The sequence below is a fragment of the Erpetoichthys calabaricus genome, chromosome 1, assembly GCF_900747795.2.
Source record: "Erpetoichthys calabaricus chromosome 1, fErpCal1.3, whole genome shotgun sequence".
NCBI lineage: Eukaryota > Metazoa > Chordata > Cladistia > Polypteriformes > Polypteridae > Erpetoichthys > Erpetoichthys calabaricus.
Window position 1 is genome coordinate 30,699,801 of NC_041394.2, and position 22,033 is coordinate 30,721,833.

At 41.8% G+C, this 22,033-nt stretch overlaps 1 protein-coding gene across 1 annotated transcript in view; it reads right to left on the reverse strand.

Moving 5' to 3' along the window:
• Nucleotides 1–1,678: 1,678 nt before the first annotated feature.
• zgc:152863 (uncharacterized protein LOC562658 homolog) overlaps nucleotides 1,679–22,033 on the reverse strand; it is a 33,305-nt gene continuing 12,950 nt past the window's right edge. The window contains exons 2-5 of the mRNA XM_028797213.2: nucleotides 15,985–16,123; nucleotides 13,096–13,290; nucleotides 12,067–12,208; nucleotides 1,679–7,474 (exon numbers count right to left, since the gene is read on the reverse strand). Coding sequence (XP_028653046.1) covers nucleotides 7,198–7,474; nucleotides 12,067–12,208; nucleotides 13,096–13,290; nucleotides 15,985–16,102 — 732 coding nt within the window. The 5' untranslated portion in view covers nucleotides 16,103–16,123 and the 3' untranslated portion in view covers nucleotides 1,679–7,197. The remainder of the gene's footprint in view (nucleotides 7,475–12,066; nucleotides 12,209–13,095; nucleotides 13,291–15,984; nucleotides 16,124–22,033) is intronic.

Genomic DNA, 22,033 nt, shown 5'->3' on the forward strand with positions numbered 1-22,033 from the left:
ATTCAAATGAAAGGAAACTTCTCATTTGGCATTATCAGTGTTTCATTGTGCAGGTGTATTACAGTCGCATTTCTTGACACACTTCAGCTGAATAAATCTTTCGCTGAAAGTCCTCAGTGTTGTTGTGTCAGAGAAAGGATGTGAAGGATTGTTCGTAATGGCACTCAGTTTTGTTTTTACTTCTCTCCTTCACTACGTCCAGGGGGTTCAGAGTGTGTTTCGTAACAGTTCCTTCCCCTTTCAATTACCTTGTTGATTCAGTAGGTCTCTCTTGAAGTGATGTCATCAGCCCAACACACCACAGTGTAGAAAGTCACACCGGTCATCACAGAGTTATAGAAGATGTGAAGGATGTCACTTCCCACATTAAAAGAATACAGTCTCCTAAGGTTAAAGAGCCTGTTCTGAGACCAGTCCAACCTGTCATTAAGGTGGACCCCATTATAGGAAACGACCTCCTCTACATACTCTGCTTGAATAGTGACAACACATAGAGGCTATTTGGTGCAGTGAAAGTCAATAACCATTTCCTTGGTTTTATTGGTGAATCATTGCAGACAGTTCTTTATCCACCAGATTATAAAGTTCTCCACCTGACTATTCTCTGTCTCATTCCCTTTAGCGTTACACCACATAAGTTGCAGAATCATCTGAGAACTTCTGCACATGGCATGACCTGGTGTTATATTCAAAGTGTGTTGTGTACAGAGTGACCTTGTGGTGCTCAAGTGTTCCTCACAGCCGTATCAAAAACACAGTCCTCAAGTCTCACAAACTGCAATTTGCCATAGAGACAGTCCGATATCATGCATCTTCCAGCATATTTCTGATTTTACTCCTTAACAGGGATGGCTGGTTGGTACTGAAGGCCTTTGAGAAGTGAAAGCACATAATCCTCATAGTGCTGCCAGCTTTATCCAGGTGAGATAAGCCTTGTGTTTACAGACACTTCTCATCTGGTCTAATGGAGCCTGAGAAGATCTGTCAGGAAGAATGGGATAAACTGGCCAAATCCAGTTGTGCAAAGCTTGTAGAGACTTAACCCCAAGTAGACTCAAAGCTGTAACTGCTTTCAAATGGGCTTCTACAAAATACCGAATTAAGGTTCTGAATACTTCTATGAATGAGAGATTTCAGTTTTTGATTTTTACTGAGTTTGCACACCTTTCTGAACCTGTTTTCACGTTGTCATTATGCCTTATTCGGTGTACAAGATGGGCAAAAAATGTCAAATGTATGCATTTAAAATTAAACATGCTGAATACTGAATACTTTATGAATCCACAGTGTAGTGCGATTCTCCAGTGCATACTCCCCCCATGACATTTTACAAGTACCCTACAGTGGACTTACCTGTTACAGTGCCTTCCTCAGGGTCCTACAAGAAGTCTGATGGGAATTGAACTGGCAGCCTTGTGGTCAATAGGCCACATTTCCTCTCAGGTCTACCACATGGAAATGTGCCTGAATGCATCCTGACAGAGCCAGCAGGCTACAACTGCTGAGAGGTGGTCCAAAAATAAACCCAAGAAGGGGAAGGCACAGCCTGTGCAAGCCTGTCATGGAGGACGGCATTTTAGTTTCATTTTGCACTAGGAGGAAATGAGGTTGCAATGACTGGAAGGTTAAAAAAAGATTATATGAAAGAACAAAACTAAAAAAAACAAACAAACAGAGATCAAGTCTTCAAGTTGAGTGTATTAAACTGTACAGCACATGAAAAATATAAATTCAGATCTTACAAAAATACATTCAGTCCATTTTGAATATATTAGATCTTTACAATAAAACAAAGCTTCTTCAGTTTGTTCCCCATTCTTGTACAAGTAAAATAAATACAAAATACATTTATAAGGCATTCATGTGAGATTCATTTTCCCTGAGATTAAACTAATGTAAGGTATCTTGGGGTGGCCCATTCCCCCTTTAGTGAATGCTGGATTAGTTAATTGAAAATGGAAATGATTCATTAATACTAATCAATCAGTGAGCGCAATTGGTTAATTAATGAACTACTCAGTCAATTAGTGAACTGATTTCTTGGGGTTGATTTATCACTAACCTCAGTGGACTCATTTGACTATTTATTCATTTTTTATTTCTCTCTGCCTTGACTGCATTCATGTTGATGGGGGCTTGAAAAGGGGATACTACCCAAAACTGAGGCACCCCTAATGGCCCCGTCACATTCCATGACTTCCCCGATTTTTAGTGACAAATTTCATTGACATAATCTTAGCAAGCCAGTGTGACTGGCTGTTGTGTAGTCGGACATACTCAATCAGTGTGTGACTCTCCCTGACATTTTGTCTTTACTCATTGGGAGAGGCTCTGTGTGCATCAAAGCTGACAACCAATGAGCACTCGACCACAAGTACAATGCATAAAACGAGCAGGAGGAAGACACACAAGTGATTTGGTCCTTGCAAATAGAAGAGCGGCTCTTCTGTCTGATGTTGCACATTATGGAGGAAAGAAAATGAAAGGACTGAGATTGCAACTGAACTCGCCATACCTGTAAAGTTTTTGTGTGGTCACCTGCTCTATCAGGCAGCACAAGAGCGGCGTTTGGGGGTGACAAGTGGGGTGACCGCCCCAGGCCCTGCGCCTAAGAGGGCCCCGCTTTTGAGGTCTGCATGTCCCGTTCGAGCAGATTTGTCAAGTTATATTCTCCAGTATAAGGGCGACACGGTGGCGCAGTGGGTAGCGCTGCTGCCTCGCAGTTAGGAGACCCGGGTTCGCTTCCCGGGTCCTCCCTACATGAAGTTTGCATGTTCTCCCTGTGTCTGCGTGAGTTTCGTCCGGGTATTCTGGTTTCCTCCCACAGTCCAAAGACATGCAGCTTAGGTGGATTGGCGATCCTAAATTGTGTGTGTGTGTGTGTGCGCCCTGTGGTGGGCTGGCACCCTACCCGGGGTTTGTTTCCTGCCTTGCGCCCTGTGTTGGCTGGGATTGGCTCCAGCAGACCCCCGTGACCCTGTAGTTAGGATATAGTGGGTTGGATAATGGATGGATGGATGGATTCTCCAGTATAGATCATCCATGTCTCAAGACATGTTTTGTGGTCTGGCGATCCTATCTATAGAAAAAGACATTGCATCCAGATTAGACTACAAAGATGTCATCAACGAAGGCAAGAAAAGTGGATTTTCGTCTCTGAACCTGGAAACCGGTAAGAGATCTCATGATGATACCTCTATGTTAATTTAACACTTCCCATCGAAACACTGAAACTCACATTTTATTTGTAGGCCATAGACATGTCCAAATATTAATGCATGAAAACATGTAATGATAACTGGCTGACATGACATCAATGTCAGTTATGACTATGACATCCAGCATATCGAGACTGAGAGTATACTTGCAATTTGGGTGATATTCTAGAAGAGGCCCTGCTAATTTCCGCATGACACCGCATCACATTTTGCACTGTTGTGGTATTGTCATGAATTATGAATTGCACTTTTTTAATACATTATATTGTTATATTTTGATAAAGTCTTAGTTTTATCTTGCAAAAATTAACTGAATACTTTAATCAGAAAATCCGGTGTATGTTAACAGTATTTTTATTAAATTTGTGCACAAGTTTATACAGTCCACACATACCGGTAACAGCATTTGACGTAACCGGCCCCACGTGGGATCGTGGGATTGGTCAGCCCGAGGCCCCGCACACCCCCAAGGCCACCTCTGAGGCAGCACATTATTGGTTGTCACTAAAAGGGATTAGTTGGCGCTACTTTGGAAATATGCTGGAAAGTCATCATGGAGCCCTCAAATTGGACAGCCCCTATGATTAGTTAGGTGTGGAGGCGTCAAGTTTGGCATCCTAACCGACTGGAAGTTACGTAATGTGATGCCACCTTAGTCCTCAGAGTATCCCATAAATCACCAGCGCCACTATTCATAGTTTTATATCTCCTCTAAGGAGGTAAAACAATTAGTCAATAAAAATGCTCATTAACTTCAGGAATTAATCACTCAATGAAACTTGCTAATCCTAATTAATTAATCAATCTATTTAGTTATTGGGTGAGCTTACTAATTACCTCATATATTCATTTTTGACTCCAATAGTTCCAGATGCCAACTCAACCAGTAAGTGATAATGTGGATGGAGGCCTTTTAAATGTTGTGGGTCATCACTAACGATTCGCCAGGTATCCCATAAGTCAGGGGTGTCCAGCTCCAATCCTGGAGTATCTCCGTGACTGCAGATCTCTATTTTAAACCAGGGGTCCTCAATCACAGTCCTGGAGGGCCGCAATGGGTGCAGGTTTTTGTTCTAATCTGGTTGTTTAATTAGAAAGCATTTCTTGCCAATAATTTAATTTCATGGATTGTTAGTGCTTTAACTCTGCTGTATCAGGTAATTCTCATATCCGAGATTTTCTTCCCATTTCTGAGGATATCATCCAAATGATTTGAAGGCTAAAATGGATGAGTACTTCTCAGTCCTTCACTTTTTTCTCTTCACTTTCCTTCCAAGTATTTAATTAAACCCAATTGTGCATGATAAATACGCACAAGTGTAAATGGAAACAAGGTAAATGGAGAACTGCTGGTCTCTTCTGTCATTTGCCTGTTATTACTAATTAGGAACAATTAAAAAACAAGAATACAGCAATAAAGGTTCAATATCTTAACGAAAGAGACAACTAAAATGAAGCAGAAGTGTTACTTGAGCAATAAGTGCTTTTTATTAAGCAATTGGGTTGGAGCAAAAACCTGCAGTCACTGCGGCCCTCTAGAACCATGATTGAGGACCCCTGTTTTAAACCTTTACTTAATTACTGCCCACTTTTGCTAATTAACTTTGCGTTTTCATTTTAAATGACTTGCCATTTAAGACTCCAGACTCCTTGTTTCTTTTTTACTTAATTAGCAACCAAACAATAATGAGATGCAAAAGCGACCAGTGCATGACCAGCTAACCAGTGTTCATTATACAATATCTCAAAATAAAAGGTGAAGGTGTCATGCTGAATGCTGATCTGCTCGGGTCCACAAAACATTTAGAAAAAAGAAAATCAATAGTTTTGAACGTGTCTGCTGTGGAAGAATGACAGCACCAACAAGCCATTGAATTAAATAATTAAATAGTAATAACAATCAGCATTGGAGTTTGAGACCCCAAATTAGCATGTCATCTGTTGGATCACATCCCATTTGATTTGGCTGCCATTTAAGGAAAAAATTCAGAGGAGTGAGTCTTTAAAAAAGAAGGCTATTTAAATGAAGAGAAAAAAGTCAACTGACAGCAGAAATTGGTCACAGATAAAGAAAACAAAATGTGGCAGAAAGGAAAACCTGCAGCCGCCACAGCCTTCCAGGATCAGAGTTGGACACTCCAGGGATAAGTGATTAGCAACAGTTCAATTATTTATTTTCATCCTCTGTAAGAGGCATACTTGATGGATTAACAATCAAATCAAACAAGAATTGAAATAATGAATTAACCTCAATTAATAAACTGATTATCCTGAAAGATTGAGTGCATAATTGGGGTTAATTGATTAACTTTTAACTTCAAAGGAATGTATTCAAGACACATTTGACTACAGTTGACTAATCTGATGTCCCCTATGATAGCCAGTCGTGTAATCTGACGTGCTCCGGGAATCAGTAAATTTCCCCGCGTCTGGACACCACATGGTGACAGAGCACGCAGCAGTAGTCAAAGATGAGCAGCGTACACTGAAATTCTTACTTGTGTGGTGTTTTGTGAAAGGCACCTGAGCCAGAATTGAGATCACCAACAATCACCTGGGCGTCCAATAAGGCCGTAGTCATTCGATTCATTCTTGGGCTTAATTGACTGAGTAATTAATTAGCCTGTTTGCTAGATTGATTGATTTATTGCTAGTTGCATAAATGTTGAGGAATTCTGTTCTTTCTGTTTTGATTCCGATACTTCCACAGCCATCAGAACCAGTAAGTGACGTGCATGAGCCAGAACTTTACAGGTCACAAATGATCTTCTGGGTATCCCAAAAGTCACCGATACCAATTTAAATTGTAGTTCTTTATCAAAACCTCAAAGCCAGAAGGCACTAGCCATCTCTAAATATACATTCATTGCACTCATATATGTTCAAATGTACAGTATATATGTTTAGCCATGACCTAAATTGCACTGCAATAGCTCCAATCTAAATAAAGTGCTTTTTCTCCAAAGTCATAAACTCCCTCCATACTTAAGTGGTTTCTGTGCCCTGTAGTTTCACGCCACAGCAGAATAAACAACAGAGTGAACAGCATGCATAGAAAAGAACTCCTGCATTCCCAATGCATTGTATAGTGCCTTTCATACTGCTGCATCATGTCAGAAATAAAGCGGTAGCAAACTTTGGATTATAAAGTTTCCTAGGCCGTGAATTTATTGTGATGAGGCAGTATGTTGGAAAGGGCAGGGTCTAAAGTCACAAGTGCTGGTGATCACCTTCCAGAGTGTTCTACCAGAGCTGAGTATTCTCAACAACTTACCGCACTCTCCCAGTTAAGAGTGTGGACATTTACTGGTGACACAAGCTATTGGTCATTCTTTCCAACCTCACATAGTCTTGTTCTTCTGCTCCCTATTTATGTTTTTTGGCAGAAAGTGACCAGCTGCCTGGTCTTCTTCCACTATAGCAAGTCCTTTGCCTTTGGTTTCTTCTTTGACAAAAAAGAATTTACAAGGTTTTCCCAAAAGCCAAGTGCATTTGGTTTAGTAAATGCAAAGATGTTCCAATCTGTCTGCTAGAGCCCATGTCTCAGTAACTCATTTCAGATTCCTGCTTCCTTAATGTGAAGAAGTTCTCGTTGGTTTCCATCCCAAATGCACACCTTCTTAACATCTGCTAGGAGTCCATGGGTTAGTTGACTCATTCTCTTGCTGAATCAGAATTTTCAGACCTCAATGACCTGGATTGTCTTTTAAAAACTAGACGCGTTCAGATCCCTTATTTACTCCTTATTGTTTTACTTTGGTTTCGTTAGTTTTCCTCCACTCCAATAGCCAGATAACAAGCAAATCCAGAACTTTTCCAGATCCCTTCCTGACACTAAAAATGTGATCTTTACAGTCCCAACTTAACGTCAGAGATCACAGTGTTTAAACTCCATGCAATTCTTTCCAAAAGCAAATTTCATAAAGATGGTGGTGTTCCAAAGTCAAGAAGCAGGCAGGTGTCTCAGTCCTGCAGCCTTTTAGGTGTCCTTCTCATTGGCAGCAGAAATTGGGATGCTGCTGCCTTGCTCGTGGATGGGGTGTGACGCGATGGCTTCATAAGGAGGAGGAGGAGGCACATCCAGGCTCTGATTGGATGGTGGGCCCAATGCAGTCGATTCCAGAAGATTTCTCTGTAGGTGGTGGGTGGGGTTTGAGCAGGCTGAACCCGCCCCCTCTCCAAATACGGCAACCTCATAGCTGGGCAGCAAGACTGGAGAGCCATTAAACATGAGGCTCTGCTGGTCTGAAAATCTCCTGTACAGGGAGAAAGTGAAGAAGAAGAAGATGAGTGAGCAGAGATGTGCAAAACATGGCCATCAGGTATTAAAGAAAATCAAAATGTTTTGAGCCTAAGCCTGGAAGACATATTCTAGGGTGGTGATTATGTCAATAGCTATTAGTAATTAACTAAATGAAACATGTTTAGGGAGTAGTGTTGCTTTTTCTGGTATTAGTGTTCTGTATTAGTGGTTTAAGGATTTGATCATGGATTAAACGAGGATTAGTTTTAGATTCCATTTTTTGCAGTGTTGGAGTTGTGTGCTGAATTGGAGCCTCCATTACAGAGACCATCAGACAGAAATTACACAATCCCTGCTCTGTTACAAGTTTAGAACAATTGGGTTTAGAAGATGGAGGGACGGATGGATATCAGAATGTGACTGACGCACCATTGAAATACACAACGAAATTAGATTGTCCTGTCACCTAAATCACTAAAATTCCAAAACCGGAAAAGCCTGCAAAGGACTTATGGATGGTCAATACTCGCCGTAACTTTAAGTCAATTTCCACAGTAAGTTGTGTTTTAAATGTCCCAACTTTTGCGTAAGAAATCACTTATGCACGTTTCCAAGCGTAAGCAAATTTTATGCAGGAGGCCTTATAGAGGTTCACAGTTATTCTCTCCTTTTAAATGAAATTTCTAATATACAATAAATCCTTACTATACATGGATTCCATTCTCCCAGATTTAATGATCTGCTGCAATAAAAGTGTAACCCATTTTGTGATATCTGCAGTCTACTCTGGGCTATTTGTGCTTGTGCTCAGGTTTGTGATGTCATGTGCATCAAGCTGAAAGGATTAACGTATATCTAAACAGTGCAGAGAGGTGTGGGTAAGCCGCTGAACCTCATTTGTGATTTTTTTTATTTGATTTGATATATTTTGTTAATCCCTGAAGGGGAAATTGTCGTTTTGCATGACCTTTGGGGTCAGAGCGCAGGATCAGCCATTGTACAGTGCCCCTGGACAAAAGTTGTGCTCAAGGGCACAACGGAGTAGGATCCCTTCTGGATTTGAACCACAGATCCTTAGCCTCAGAACCACCACTCCATGCATGCATGTAATTGTTCCCCACAAACAAGTAAGTGCAGGAGATAAACTCACACTGATCTAGTTCATGCACTTTGTACAGACCAGCCATTACTACCACTTATTAGATAGTTCAGTGAGGTCCTCAGATCAGCCCTGCCCTGGTCGCTTGCAGTGAAACTTGACTTAACAAGCCTGAATCCCGCATGACCCCCCAACCCCAGCTCCTCATGCCCAACCCCATGAGTCCTGCCTACTCGTTGTTTGCCAGCCAGAATAGCCACAAAGTGTTTCGTCCGTTCCTCCAGTTTTGGCTTCTGGCTGCTTCAGAAACACAGTTTAAGGATTTCATTTGCACAGCTTCTATTAGATAGATAGATAGATAGATAGATAGATAGATAGATAGATAGATAGATAGATAGATAGATAGATAGATAGATAGATAGATAGATAGATAGATAGATAGATAGATAGATAGATAGATAGATAGATAGATAGATACTTTATTAATCCCAATGGGAAATTCACAAATTATGCTGACAATCTCTTCGTTCAGATAATATTCCATGTGTTTTCAGTGTTTTATGCCTTTTATCAGATAAATATATTAAATTTCAATATTGCCAGTGAAACATAGAGCTTAAGTGTTTTGCTGTTAAGCATAAACACGTTTGTGCTGAGCCTAGCTGCTTTACAATACATAAAATGATGTATTCATGGTAATAGGTAACAAAAGTGTATTGTGGATAGATAGATAGATAGATAGATAGATAGATAGATAGATAGATAGATAGATAGATAGATAGATAGATAGATAGATAGATAGATAGATAGATAGATAGATAGATAGATAGATAGATAGATAGATATAATGAATTATTATGATAGATAGATAGATAGATAGATAGATAGATAGATAGATAGATAGATAGATAGATAGATAGATAGATAGATAGATAGATAGATAGATAGATAGATAGATAGATAGATAGATAGATAGATACTTTATTAATCCCAAGGGGAAATTCACATACTCCAGCAGCATACTGATAAAAACAAAATTAATTAAAGAGTGATGAAAACACAGTGCAAGTTAAAAAGTGCAAGGTGGAGAGTGCGAGGCAGGTATAACAGTCAATAACTTTATATAATGTTAACGTTTACCCCCCCAGGTGGAACGGAAGAGTCGCATAGTGTGGTGGAGGAACGATCTCCTTAGTCTGTCAGTGGAGCAGAACAGTGACAGCAGTCTGTCGCTGAAGCTGCACCTCTGTCTGGAGATGACCCTGTTCAGTGGATGTAGTGGATTCTCCATAATTGATAGGAGCCTGTTCAGCTCCCGTTGCTCTGCCACAGATGTCAAACTGTCTAGCTCCATGCCTACAATAGAGCCTGCCTTCCTCACCAGTTTGTCCAGGCGTGAGGCGTCCCTCTTCTCTATGCTGCATCCCCAGCACACCATTGCGTAGAAGAGGGCACTTGCCACAACCGTCTGATAAAACATCTGCAGCATCTTATTGCAGATGTTGAAGGACGCCAGCCTTCTAAGGAAGTATAGTCGCCTCTGTCCTCTCTTACACAGCGCATCAGTATTGGCAGTCCAGTCCAATTTATCATCCAGCTGCACTCCCAGGTATTTATAGGTCTGCACCCCCTGCACACAGTCACCTCTGATGATCACGGGGTCCATGAGGGGCCTGGTCCTCCTAAAATCCACCACCAGCTCCTTGGTTTTGCTGGTGTTCAGGTGTAGGTGGTTTGAGTCGCACCATTTAACAAAGTCATTGATTAGGTCCCTATACTCCTCCTCCTGCCCACTCCTGATGCAGCCCACGATAGCAGTGTCATCAGCGAACTTTTGCACGTGGCAGGACTCCGAGTTGTATTGGAAGTCCAATGTATATAGGCTGAACAGGACCGGAGAAAGTACAGTCCCCTGCGGCGCTCCTGTGTTGCTGACCACGATGTCAGACCTGCAGTTCCCAAGACGCACATACTGAGGTCTGTTTGTAAGATAGTCCACGATCCATGCCACCAGGTATGAATCTACTCCCATCTCTGTCAGCTTGTCACTAAGGAGCAGAGGTTGGATGGTGTTGAAGGCGCTAGAGAAGTCCAGAAACATAATTCTTACAGCACCAGTGCCTCTGTCCAAGTGGGAGAGTGAATAAGGTCTGCCGGAACCTAACCCGTTTCTTCTCATAGGATCAATGCTCCAGATACCACAGTTTCCATTTCCATGGTGTTTTTTAGGAAATGTAAACCCCATGGATAATAAGAATTGACTATATTTTGAGATTTCTAAACATTAAAAGTCATAGTCTTATTTGGATGAAAACTGAAGCCTGCCTTTTGAGTTTGGGCCAAGACTCCAGAGGTGAGGCCTGCTTTTGCATTCCACACCATGTTTGGAAAGTATTGGTCTCATTAAGGAAATTTCAAGGTCTACACCTTTTTCGCTAAATTTTGTGGAATACTTCATAGAATAGCAAATTGTTTCTGGATTCTGATCTTGGATTGGCTAGCTTCAGTTTATTTGGTTTAGTTGGGATTTGTTTTGGCCTTTTATGAATATTCAAATAAATAAATGTTAAATATTTATTTTCATTTGACCAGAAGTTTCTCTGCTTTTGATAGTATTGACTTTAAAAGCTGTTGCTCCATTTGGGCCCTAGCAGGCCCAAAGCCTGTCTATTGAGTTGGGGCTAGGCTGCCAAAGGTGGTGAATCCTGGTAGTTTGTTGCACACGTGTGCAATCTAATAGCAGGTTGGGCTTTCAGATTTTGAGGCATACATTGTTTTTTAAGCTTTTCTATGACAGGACCACAACATCTCTAGACCTGATCCCATTAGCTATCGCCTCTTCCCGAGTCCAAAAGACCACCAGGCATGTGTCATGAGGAAGATGAAGACATAAAGTAAGCTACAGAACAGTGGCTGCACAAGCATGAGTGGCTTAGAAAAGTCACGTTTTGACCTGTGATTGCTATATGGATTTGCAGCATGGACAATGATGAGAAAAGAACAATAACTGCTGGGACAAGAATGCTGAGGTGGATGTGTAATATAAGCCTGAGAGAAAAGTTAAGACATTAGAAACAAAGCAAGAGTAGCATAAGGTCAGCGAGCATAGACTGAGATAGCTCAGATATTATGGAGAACAGATGAAAAATGCATGTCAAAGAAGATGCTGAAATTATTGGGAGATGATCATGAAGACCGCAAAGGAGTAGATGGTGGAATCAGATTGATGACAACTTAAATGTACTGGGACTACAAGAGGAGTCTCTGGCAAAGAAGAATCCATGTGGCTGACCAAAAAGACAATAACAGGCTGAAGGAAACAGAAAGCTTTGTGAAAGTTCTAACTAGTATAGAAGGTTGTGGAAGGGGATTATGTTGAAACGTAGATCTCATTTGGAGTTTCTCTTAATGGGTCAGGCTTAGAAAGTTTTGATCCCTCAACAGAATTAATTAAAGACTCTGTGCAGCTTTAAAATCACATCATAGTTAGCAGTATGGCCTCCTACCTTTCACAGCGGCAGGCTCGGATTTTTGGCTTCACCAGCATACAGGCGGTGGTCGTCAACAGGAACACTGAAACGGCTACAGCAGTTGTAGCCACAGTGGGGAGGTGGTTGCTTTCTGAGTTCTTATCTTCATAGTTGGGGTCTACAAAAAGAAATCATGACCACATTAAAGCAAAAAAACAAACGGAGACCAGATGACAGACCTGCGGGGGATGGAATGGATGTTTGTCAGAAATATGAGCCCAGCAGCCATTGGTGGCATTGCTCAGAAATGTGCGCCCGACTGTGTGGACAGCATGTGGATGCAGCTTAGGTGAAAGTCTGCTTTTGTATCGCTGGAGTGAAGCAGCTATTTTTTTTTTCTTTTTTTTGCATGCGCTGGCAAGTTTGAAGGAGATTTCTGCACACAGGTAGAGGAAGTGGTGATTGGGGCGGCTCAGAGTAATAAAAAAAAATCCCTTTAACACTTCCTGTTTTTACTGCACATTTCCGAATTTGCCAATTGCTCAAGCAAGAAAGAGGAACATAGTTATAGGTGCTGCCATGGTAAGGCCAGTATAGCCAGTTTTCTGGAACTTGGAGCAGAGGTACAGTACGTGGTAGCCTGAAACCTCGAAGTGAAATGGAGCTGCTGGGCCTGGTAAAGGTGTGGTGGCCCTTTGGGACACTGAGCTGTCCTTACTTAGATGTTCATTACCTGTGTTTTTCCATCCTCTATCCAGTTTCAGACTGATTCACTGGGAATTGGTTGGCACTACCAGTAGCAATGCTGGAGCCTCCCAAGGTGCCCACACGGAAACTAAATTTTGGGCAGAGTGGGGCAATGAAGCCTGCCATGTGCACACAGGTAGAACAAACAAGTCCAATATCTAATGCCAATTCAGATCAGGGACACATGCACCACTAGATGGTGCTCTCTGCCACTGAAGCATCCATGATACCTTATGTGTGTGTCTAGAATGTTATATATGGCTGCTCATCACATCCCCGTTCCTAAACTGTATTGAGTCTCACCCAAGTCATAGTCACCTGGATTGCAAGTGCCAGGAGTTGATGGCATCCACCTTCCATTTTTGCACAATGCTGATTTGTTGCCCTGGATGGTCCTTCCTGTCTCACAGAAGTATTCCACTATTCGTTTGTGGACAAATCCATTACAGGGAGATGGCACACAACGAAAGCCCCCATGCTCTGGAACTGGTGGGTGGCTGCATCTCTGAGAAGCTGAAACGATAAAATCAAAAAGTCAAAATAAATAAATAAATTTGGAACCCCAAAACTTGCAACCTTATGACTATGCAAACAATGAAACAAACACAACCTGGACTGTTCACCATCCATCCATCATAGTAGGCAGCTGGGGCCAACCATGGTCAGGGTCAGGTGGGCGACATTGTTCAGGTTAGTGGTTGGGCCTGTCATGTATTATAACACCACTTGCAGCGCTCCCTGTTTTCATGTTACTGCTAAAGTTCTCATTGACTCAGCAGCACGTCTGTTTGTATTAATATTTTTTTATTTTTACATGGCTGCTGGTTGTGACAAAGACTACATGTTCATCACCCAGTAGATCAGAGCAGGCCACAAAACCTCTGCCTCTTGGATTTAAAATCAAAACTAATAAAAAGTCATGACCAAGGCAGGCAATAGAGCAACTACCACGGCCCTGGAGGCTGTGAGTGTTCATTGTATCCACAGTGTTCTTCAGGGTCACAGGGGCCAGAGACCACCAGACAGGAGTCAACCCAAGACACATATACACTAGGGAAACATCTTTACTTGGCTAATTGTGTCACTAAAACTTCAAGACTAAGCTCCAATATGGTCAAAAGGAGCAGGCGACAATCACCGTCCATTTAAGAGGGCGGTAGGAAAGAAAACTGCAGGGTGTGTGGTTCTGTGAGGTTAAGTCAGAGCAGTCCACTGATACCTCATGGACCATATCTGAGTAGTCTTAGGGTAGAATGTGTTTAGAGGCTGAGTGTGATCAGCACTTGGTTACAATGAAAGTAGATGTGAAGGCACCTTATGCCCTATGTCTTAGTAGACTTTGGGCATATCATGGTAGAGGCCATTAAGCTGACACTCCATGGGCAGCAATTGGGCAGATCTAGAGGAATTCATAAATCCAAAGTCTAGTGGCCTTAGTCCAAGTGTCCCTTGTAGACACCTTGATTGAGGGTCATGACCTTACTGACTGAGTCTGAGCAGCCTTGGGGCAAACCAGTGACAGAGGTCATGACATCAGTGTCTCATAGGCCAAGTCTGAACATTCCTGGGCACAACATAATGGAAGTCATGACACTAACACCTTGTTGACCAAATCTGAGCAGTCCAAGGGCATGCCATGATGGAGATAATGATGTGGAAACCTTTCTGGTCATGTTTGAGCAGTCCTGGGACACATCATGATGGGAGTCTTGACATCAACACCTCTTTGACCAAGTCTAAGCAGTCCTGGGTACACCATGATGGAAGTCATGACACTAATACTTTGTTAGCCAAATCTGAGCAGTCCTAGGGCATGCCATGATGGAGATCATGGTGCCAAAACCTTTCTGGTCATGTTTGGGCAGTCCTGGGACACATCATGATTGAGGTCATGACATCAAATCTGAGCAGTCCTGAGGCACACCATAATGGAAATTATGACATTAACACCTCACGGGCCAAGTCTGAGAAGTCTTCAGCATAACATGACAGAAGTCATGCAACTGACACTTACTGGCCATATCTGAGCAGTCATGTAGCACACCATGATGGAAGTTATGACTCCATCACCTCATCGATCAAGTCTAAGCAGTCCTATCGAGATTCATGAATCCAAGGCCTCATAGTCTGTGTCCCAGCAGCACTTGTCTACACCTTAATTGCTATGTCATGACACTGTCCCCTTATTTGCCATAACTAAGTTCTGGGGCACATCATGACGGAGATCATGACGTGTATACCTCATGGACCAAGTTAGGCACCTGTGTACAACATGATTAGGAGTCACAATTCCTGGGCCTTTATGGGTTGTGTCTCAGTAGTCCTCAGAATACAATTTGACCAGGGATCATGAAGCCAACACCTCATGAGATGTGTTTAAGCAGCATTTCTGTATAATGACACCATATGGGCTAAGTCTGGGACTGAGACTGAGCAGTCCTGGGGTACACTGAGACCAATGGTCAAGACATAGACACCTTATGGGATGAGATTAAGCAGTAGAGTATATGGGAATCATATACATCATAGGCACAATGTGATTGGGATTCATGACTAGGAGACCTCATGGGATGAATTTTAACAGTGTTGGGGGAAGACTTTGATTGGGGGGGCATGACACCGACACCTCAGTGGTTGTGATTGAGCAACACTTGTGTACAATATGATTAGTATGATTCTGAGACTACATGGGCCAATTCTGAGTAGTCTTAGGATACAATGTGCCTGGCGGTTATGGTTTTGACACCTCATAGGTCATGTTTGAGCAATCTTAGGGTACAACATGATTAGGTGTCATGACTCCTAAACCACATGGCCTAGTTTTAGCATTCTTGGGGTACCATGTAGCTGAGATTCAAGACTCTGAGGCCACTTAGGCCAAGTGAGAGTGGCCATAGGGATCAATGTGTCTAAGGGTCATGGCTTTAACACCTCATTAGCTGAGTTTGTGCAGTGTTAGGGGAGGGTGTGATTGAAGGACGTGAATCTGAGACCATTATAGGCTGAATATGAGTAATTCTGGGGTACAACATGACTGCAGTCAAGACTTAAACACAAATAAGAACATAAAAAAATGATAAATGATAGGAGACAGTTGAGACTATTTGTTGCTTGTTTGTTAGCTAATAGCTAAGCTGTCCCCATATCTTACTTAGATACTTCTTAAAGATTGTGGTTTGTTTTGCCGGACTAACCATCATGGATTACCTGCAGAGGTCTGGTTGGAAGGTGCAGCTGTTGCGTTGTCGAATGGCATGAGCATCAGCAATGCGCTGCAGACGACTGAGTGGAAACAGACCGTCACTGGTGTTCTCCTTGTCATCATTTTCACCCCAGCACAGGCGTTCTGTCAAGATACCGGAAACAGCAGAATTACTAAAAATAAGAAGTCAGCACACCTCACAAGAGGTGGAAGAAGTCTGGAGTTTTGCATCTTGTAGGTGAATGTGGGAAAATGTGTCATTTTAAGATTAACACAGAAATATCACCGAGAAGAGTCACCTACACTTTCTCAATATCACACTTGGACAAAAGTGAGGAGACTAACGCCGACACACATGCAACCTTCACAACTTAAAAGTTTCATATGCAAGATGAGTAAAGATGTGAAGAGGTCATTGACATTGATGCCAGAACTCTTCCAGTTGAGATCTCACCGACCTTTCTGCTGATAACATTGGGGAGCCGAACGGTGTGTGGTGATGAGCTGCTACAAACCTGGACAGGGCCATCCAGGGTTAACATGTTCTCTCTGTAACTGTGTGCCTCCTCACACATTGCAAAAATAATGATGAGCTGGCATCCCCTCCATGGATTTTTAGTGCCATGCTCCTCTAGCATTTGGGATGTGCTCTATCCCCCACAGCATAGCAGAAAATGGCTTCTATGTGGAGTTTGCATGTTCTCAGTGTGTTGGTGTCAATTTCCTTCCAGATATGCATGTTATGTTAATTGTTAACAGTGAACTGTGCAGGTCCATTTGTCTCTGGCTCCTAATCCTGTCATGGGTTAGAACATGAGAACATTCTAGAAGAGAACTGGCCACTCAGCCCAGCAAAGCTTGCCATCCTATTCACTTAATTCTTCTACAAAAACAGTTTGAGTTTTGAAAGTCCTACTGTCTACAACATGTGTCCACATGTTCTTGATTAACTCATTTTAAAATAACAGTCTGGAACCACTGGACTAATTCCCTTCATAATTTTAAACACTTCAGTCATGTCTCTTCTTAGTCCTCTTTTGCTAAAAATGAAAAGGCTCAGCTCTTTAATCTTTCCTCATAATTCATCCCCTGTAGCCCTGGAATCAACCAAGTTACTGTTCTCTGAACTTTTCCCAAAACTGCTATTTCTTTTTTGTATCCTAGAGACCAAAACTTCACACAGTACTCCAGATGAGGCCTCACCAGTGTGTTATAAAGCTTGAGCAGAACCTCCTTGGACTTGAACTCCTCACATCATGGCGCTATATATTCTGACATTGTGTTACTCTTCTTAATGGCTTCTGGACACTGTCTGGCAGTGGACAGCATAGAGTCCACTATGACTCCTATATCGTTCTCATAAAGTGTACTTTTAATTTTCACACCCCCCATTGTGTATTCAAACCTAATATTTTTACTTCCTATGTGTAAAACTTTACATTTACTGACATTAATCTTCATCTGCCAAAAATCTGCTCAAGCCTGTATGCTGGCCAAGTCCCTCTGTAATGATTTAACGGATGCAAGATTAACCACCAATCCAAAAAACCAAACCATCTCCGACCGTCTGGCTCGAGTTATTATACAGGCAGATGCAGTCGCGATTGCAGAGCCTTGTTGCGATGGGGTCAGCAGCCCCAACTGTGCATTAGTAAGGAAGCTGTGAGCCAGTGGGAGATCCGGAAGATGTTTTCTCTGCAACAGAGGATTGGAGTAGTGGAGGCATATGTGTCTACCAGTTCTTTTAAGGAAACATGTGACATTTTCGCATAGAAGTTTCCTGACGTAAACCTACCAACAAAGAGCAGTATTCACGAGTTAGTGAATAAGTGGCGTAAGACTGGGTCAGTTGCAAACTGCAAAAAGAATCAGGCCCTGTTGCTCATTTCATGTACGGGCTAAGAAACGTACGTCGACATTGGAGTCAGAGGTGGTTCGGTTTTTTGTGCACCACCCTGTATATATTAAAAAAAGCAGCAGCCCTAGCACTCACCCCTGTGGAACACTTCTCTTCACATCGGCCAATTCTAATGAGGTTCCTTGCACCATCACCCTCTGTCTCCTGTGTCTGTGCCAATTTCACACCCATCTAAAAACATCACCCTGAACTCCCACTTCTTTTAGCTTGATGCCCAACCTTTCATGTGGCTCCTTATCAAATGCTTTCTGAAAGTCCAGATAAATAATATCATAAGCTCCACTTTGATCATATACTTTTGTTGTCTCCTCATAGAATTCCAGCATGTTAGTAAAACACGACCTCCCTCTTCTGACTCCTCGCTGACTGTTCAGTTATAACTCCTGTTCTTGCCAGGTGTTGCTCAATAGTATCCTTAATAATTCCTTCCGTTAACTTTCCTGTGATGCATGCTAACCTTACTGGCCTATAGTTGCTTCGATCTGCTCAATCACTCTTTTTATGTAATTGGATAATATTTGCCATTTTCTAGTCCTTCTGAATTTCCCCAGTGCAGTGACATGCCAGGATTTATACAAACTACCAGTCAAAAGTTTTACAACACATCAGTTTTTCTAGTTTTTCTTTACATTTAATCAGGTGAAATGCAACGAATGACCTAAAATGGTAAAATGTTAAGCAGTAAACTGCCAGAGGTACAAATTTAAAGTTTAGGTTAGCAAAAACTGAAAAAAGGGAAATTTCAGAATACAGTATTACAAATGGGAATTCTTCAGGGAACAACAAATAGGTTACAACCTAATTCTTCTTCTTTTGGCTACTCCTGTTAGGGGTCGCCATGCGGATCATCGTCTTCCATATCTTTCTGTCCTCTGCATCTTGTTCTGTTACACCCATCACCTGCATGTCCTCTCTCACCACACCCATAAACCTTCTCTTAGGCCTTCCTCTTTTCCTCTTCCCTGGCAGCTCTATCCTTAGCATCCTTCTCCCAATATACCCATCATCTCTCCTCTGCACATGTCCAAACCAACGCAATCTCGCCCCTCTGACTTTGTCTCCCAACTTGAGCTGACCCTCTAATGTTCTCATTTCTAATCCTGTCCATCCTTGTCACATCCAGTGCAAATCTTAGCATCTTTAACTCTGTCACCTCCAGCTCTGTCTCCTGCTTTCTGTTCAATGCCACCGTCTCTAACCCATATAACATAGCTGGTCTCACTACCATCCTGTAGACCTTCCCTTTCACTCTTACTGATACCCGTCTGTCACAAATTACTCCTGACACTCTTCTCCACCCATTCCACCCTGCCTGCACTCTCTTTTTCACCTCTCTTCCACAATCCCAATTACTCTGTACTGCTGATCCCAAGTATTTAAACTCATCCACCTTCACCAAACTCTTCTCCCTGCATCCTCGCCATTCCTCTGACTTCCCTCTTATTTAGACACATGTATTCTGTCTTGTTCCTACTGACCTTATAATAATTTGTTTTTATGTAGCACCTTTCCTGTGCTCAAGGCAGACAGATGTTCTGCAGCAATTAAAGGAAATGAAGCCTTGCAAGTTGAAGCACACAATTTGAACGGGTGTTCCAACTTCTGTCGATTACTTTAAATCCCTTAGTCTGTCTTAAAGCAGAGTTGGAACAGACTGTGTTACTACACCCTCTGAAGTACCATATTACACTGTATAATGGCAAGAAAATGGCAATTAACAAATGAAAGGAGACAGAGTTATATAGCTCTTAGAAGTGTAGGCCTTTCATTTACAGAAACTGCAAAAAAATCAAAGTGGCAGTGCATCCAGTGGTGTCCCACACAATCCAACGGCAACTGGAAACTGGAAGAAACTCTGATAGGAAAGAGATCTGGCAGACCCAAAGTCACAACCCAATCAGAAGACAAGTTTCTAAGGGTCACCAGTTGGTGCCACACACGGAGGAGCCATCCTTTCACCAAGTCGACGGCGTACAAACACTCTGCGTGATGAACCAAAGATTTCAAATTTGATTCATTGGTCCACAAGACTTTGTTCCAGTCAGCAGTAGTCCACAGTTGGTATTTCAAGGCCCTGTTTTGTCCTTTGAAGAATGGCTCTCTTACTGCCACTCGCCTTGTCAAACCTGCAGCACAGAGTCTCCTCTTCACAGCAGACGCTGACACTTGCTTTTGTCAACCTACACTGTTAAGCTGTGCTTGAAGCAGTTGTGCTATGAGACACCAATCACGGCTGTGACCCTCAGAAACTTGTCTTCTGATTGGGTTGCAGCGTTACAGTTTCTTTTTTAACTCCTTATTAACCCACCATGGAGTTTTATTAAAAATGTCCTACTAATTCCAAATGTAAGTATATATCTGTCCTGCATTACATGTAAACCTGCTCCATTGCTCCTCGACTGTGTCCACACTTAAAAGCTTATCCCAGTCTATCCCCCTCAAAATTTGCCCAACCAAAGTCAAACTTAACAGTTTTAGTCATTGCGTCCGCACTCTTCCAAAATACTGAGAACTGTATGGACATGTTTTTTTTTTATCTTGGGTGGACGGAGTTCTCTTTCAGTTGTTCTTCTGTTGGAATTGAAGAGCAGGCCGTGTGTCTAAAGCCAGCATCACACTACGCAACGTCAAGTGGGTGCAGATGTCAAACTGGACTTTATACAGCATGTCTTGTGCATTTATTCGTAAGTCGCTATTCTGCACAGTTTTAATTTTGTAACTTCCCCGATATAGATACTGTCTGTATTTGAGGAGTTTTCCTTTGCTTTACTCACTATCTTTATTGTTTTTATGTTCATTTCTTTCCATTCATTATATTCTCAGCTATTTTTAACTTTTGCAATGTTTTTTCCTAATATTTCCAGTATTTTCTAATCCTGTGATTTGTTAGAAAACCCAATTATTGATTGTATGTTAACGCAACTAATGGTGAAAATAAAATTATGTGATGAGCTGGAGATTTCTGTACTCCAGGATTTGTGACATTTTAGAAGAATGATTTTCATATTTGCTGTTCTCTCAGTTATGGCTGTTAGTGCATTTGTAGGTCTTGAAAACACTTGTAACAGCAATGCATGCGTCTAGTGGAAAATTCATTTATGGCATTTGCTAATCATCACTTGGGTCATTTCCTTTTCTTGGAGAGCTTCAGTTTCTTGAGTTAATTCTAAAATTACTGCAATATTTAATAATGTAATCAACACATCTTGCATGTATGGCATCCGGTTTGTTACTTTAAAGTCTTGCACGGCATATTATGTAATGTCTGTGCCATTCCTGTTATTATAAGTCCATCTGCTATGTTGATTTTTATGTATTTTAATATTAACACCAATTATTTCAAATGACAGAATTTCAGTGGCCAGTGAACAGACTGGACTTGAACCTTCAGCAGAAAAATGTGACAAGCAAATCTGACACCCTTAGTCTGTCATCGTCGTGATACTTACAGAGAAAACATTTAAATAGTTGTTGACTAACGCCATTTTTAAAAGTCCCTTTACCACTGATACCTCCAAACATAAACTTCTAACCATTTTTTCCCGATTTTTCTATTTTTAATTCTGCCGTTATGTGTTTTTCTTTTTCATTTCTGTCTGTTAAGACACAAAAAAAAACAGACAGATGTTCTGTTGCTAGCCTTTCTTTTAACACCCACACTCCTAAAAATAATGGCTCTTTAATGGCATTGTATTGCTCTTTATGGGATTGTGTGCTTCCTCACAGAACTCATGCTTGACAAAGCACCGCTTCATTCTGTGAAAGGTTCTCTACATGTGAAGTTGGCTCTTTGTCCTTTGAAAAACTTCCTAATATGTAGAAAAAATGAAACGTTGAATATATGATAGGCTACCTAGTAGGACACTAAGAAAATCTGGACTTGGCCTGAGTTATTATAGGCAGTCATTTTCAAATCATTAGCCATTGGTATTTCACAAATCTGTTACCATTGATTCACAGCTATTTACTGTATGGAGCCTCTAAAAGGTTCCTTCCTGAACCGTCATGTGGATGGGTCCTTTGGCAACCAAAAATGGCTCCCGTGTGGCATTGCTCTGAAGAACCACTCTGCAAACTTGATGCACTGGCACTGTTTCCTGTCCTACATCACATGCTGCTGGGATAGGCGACCGTGA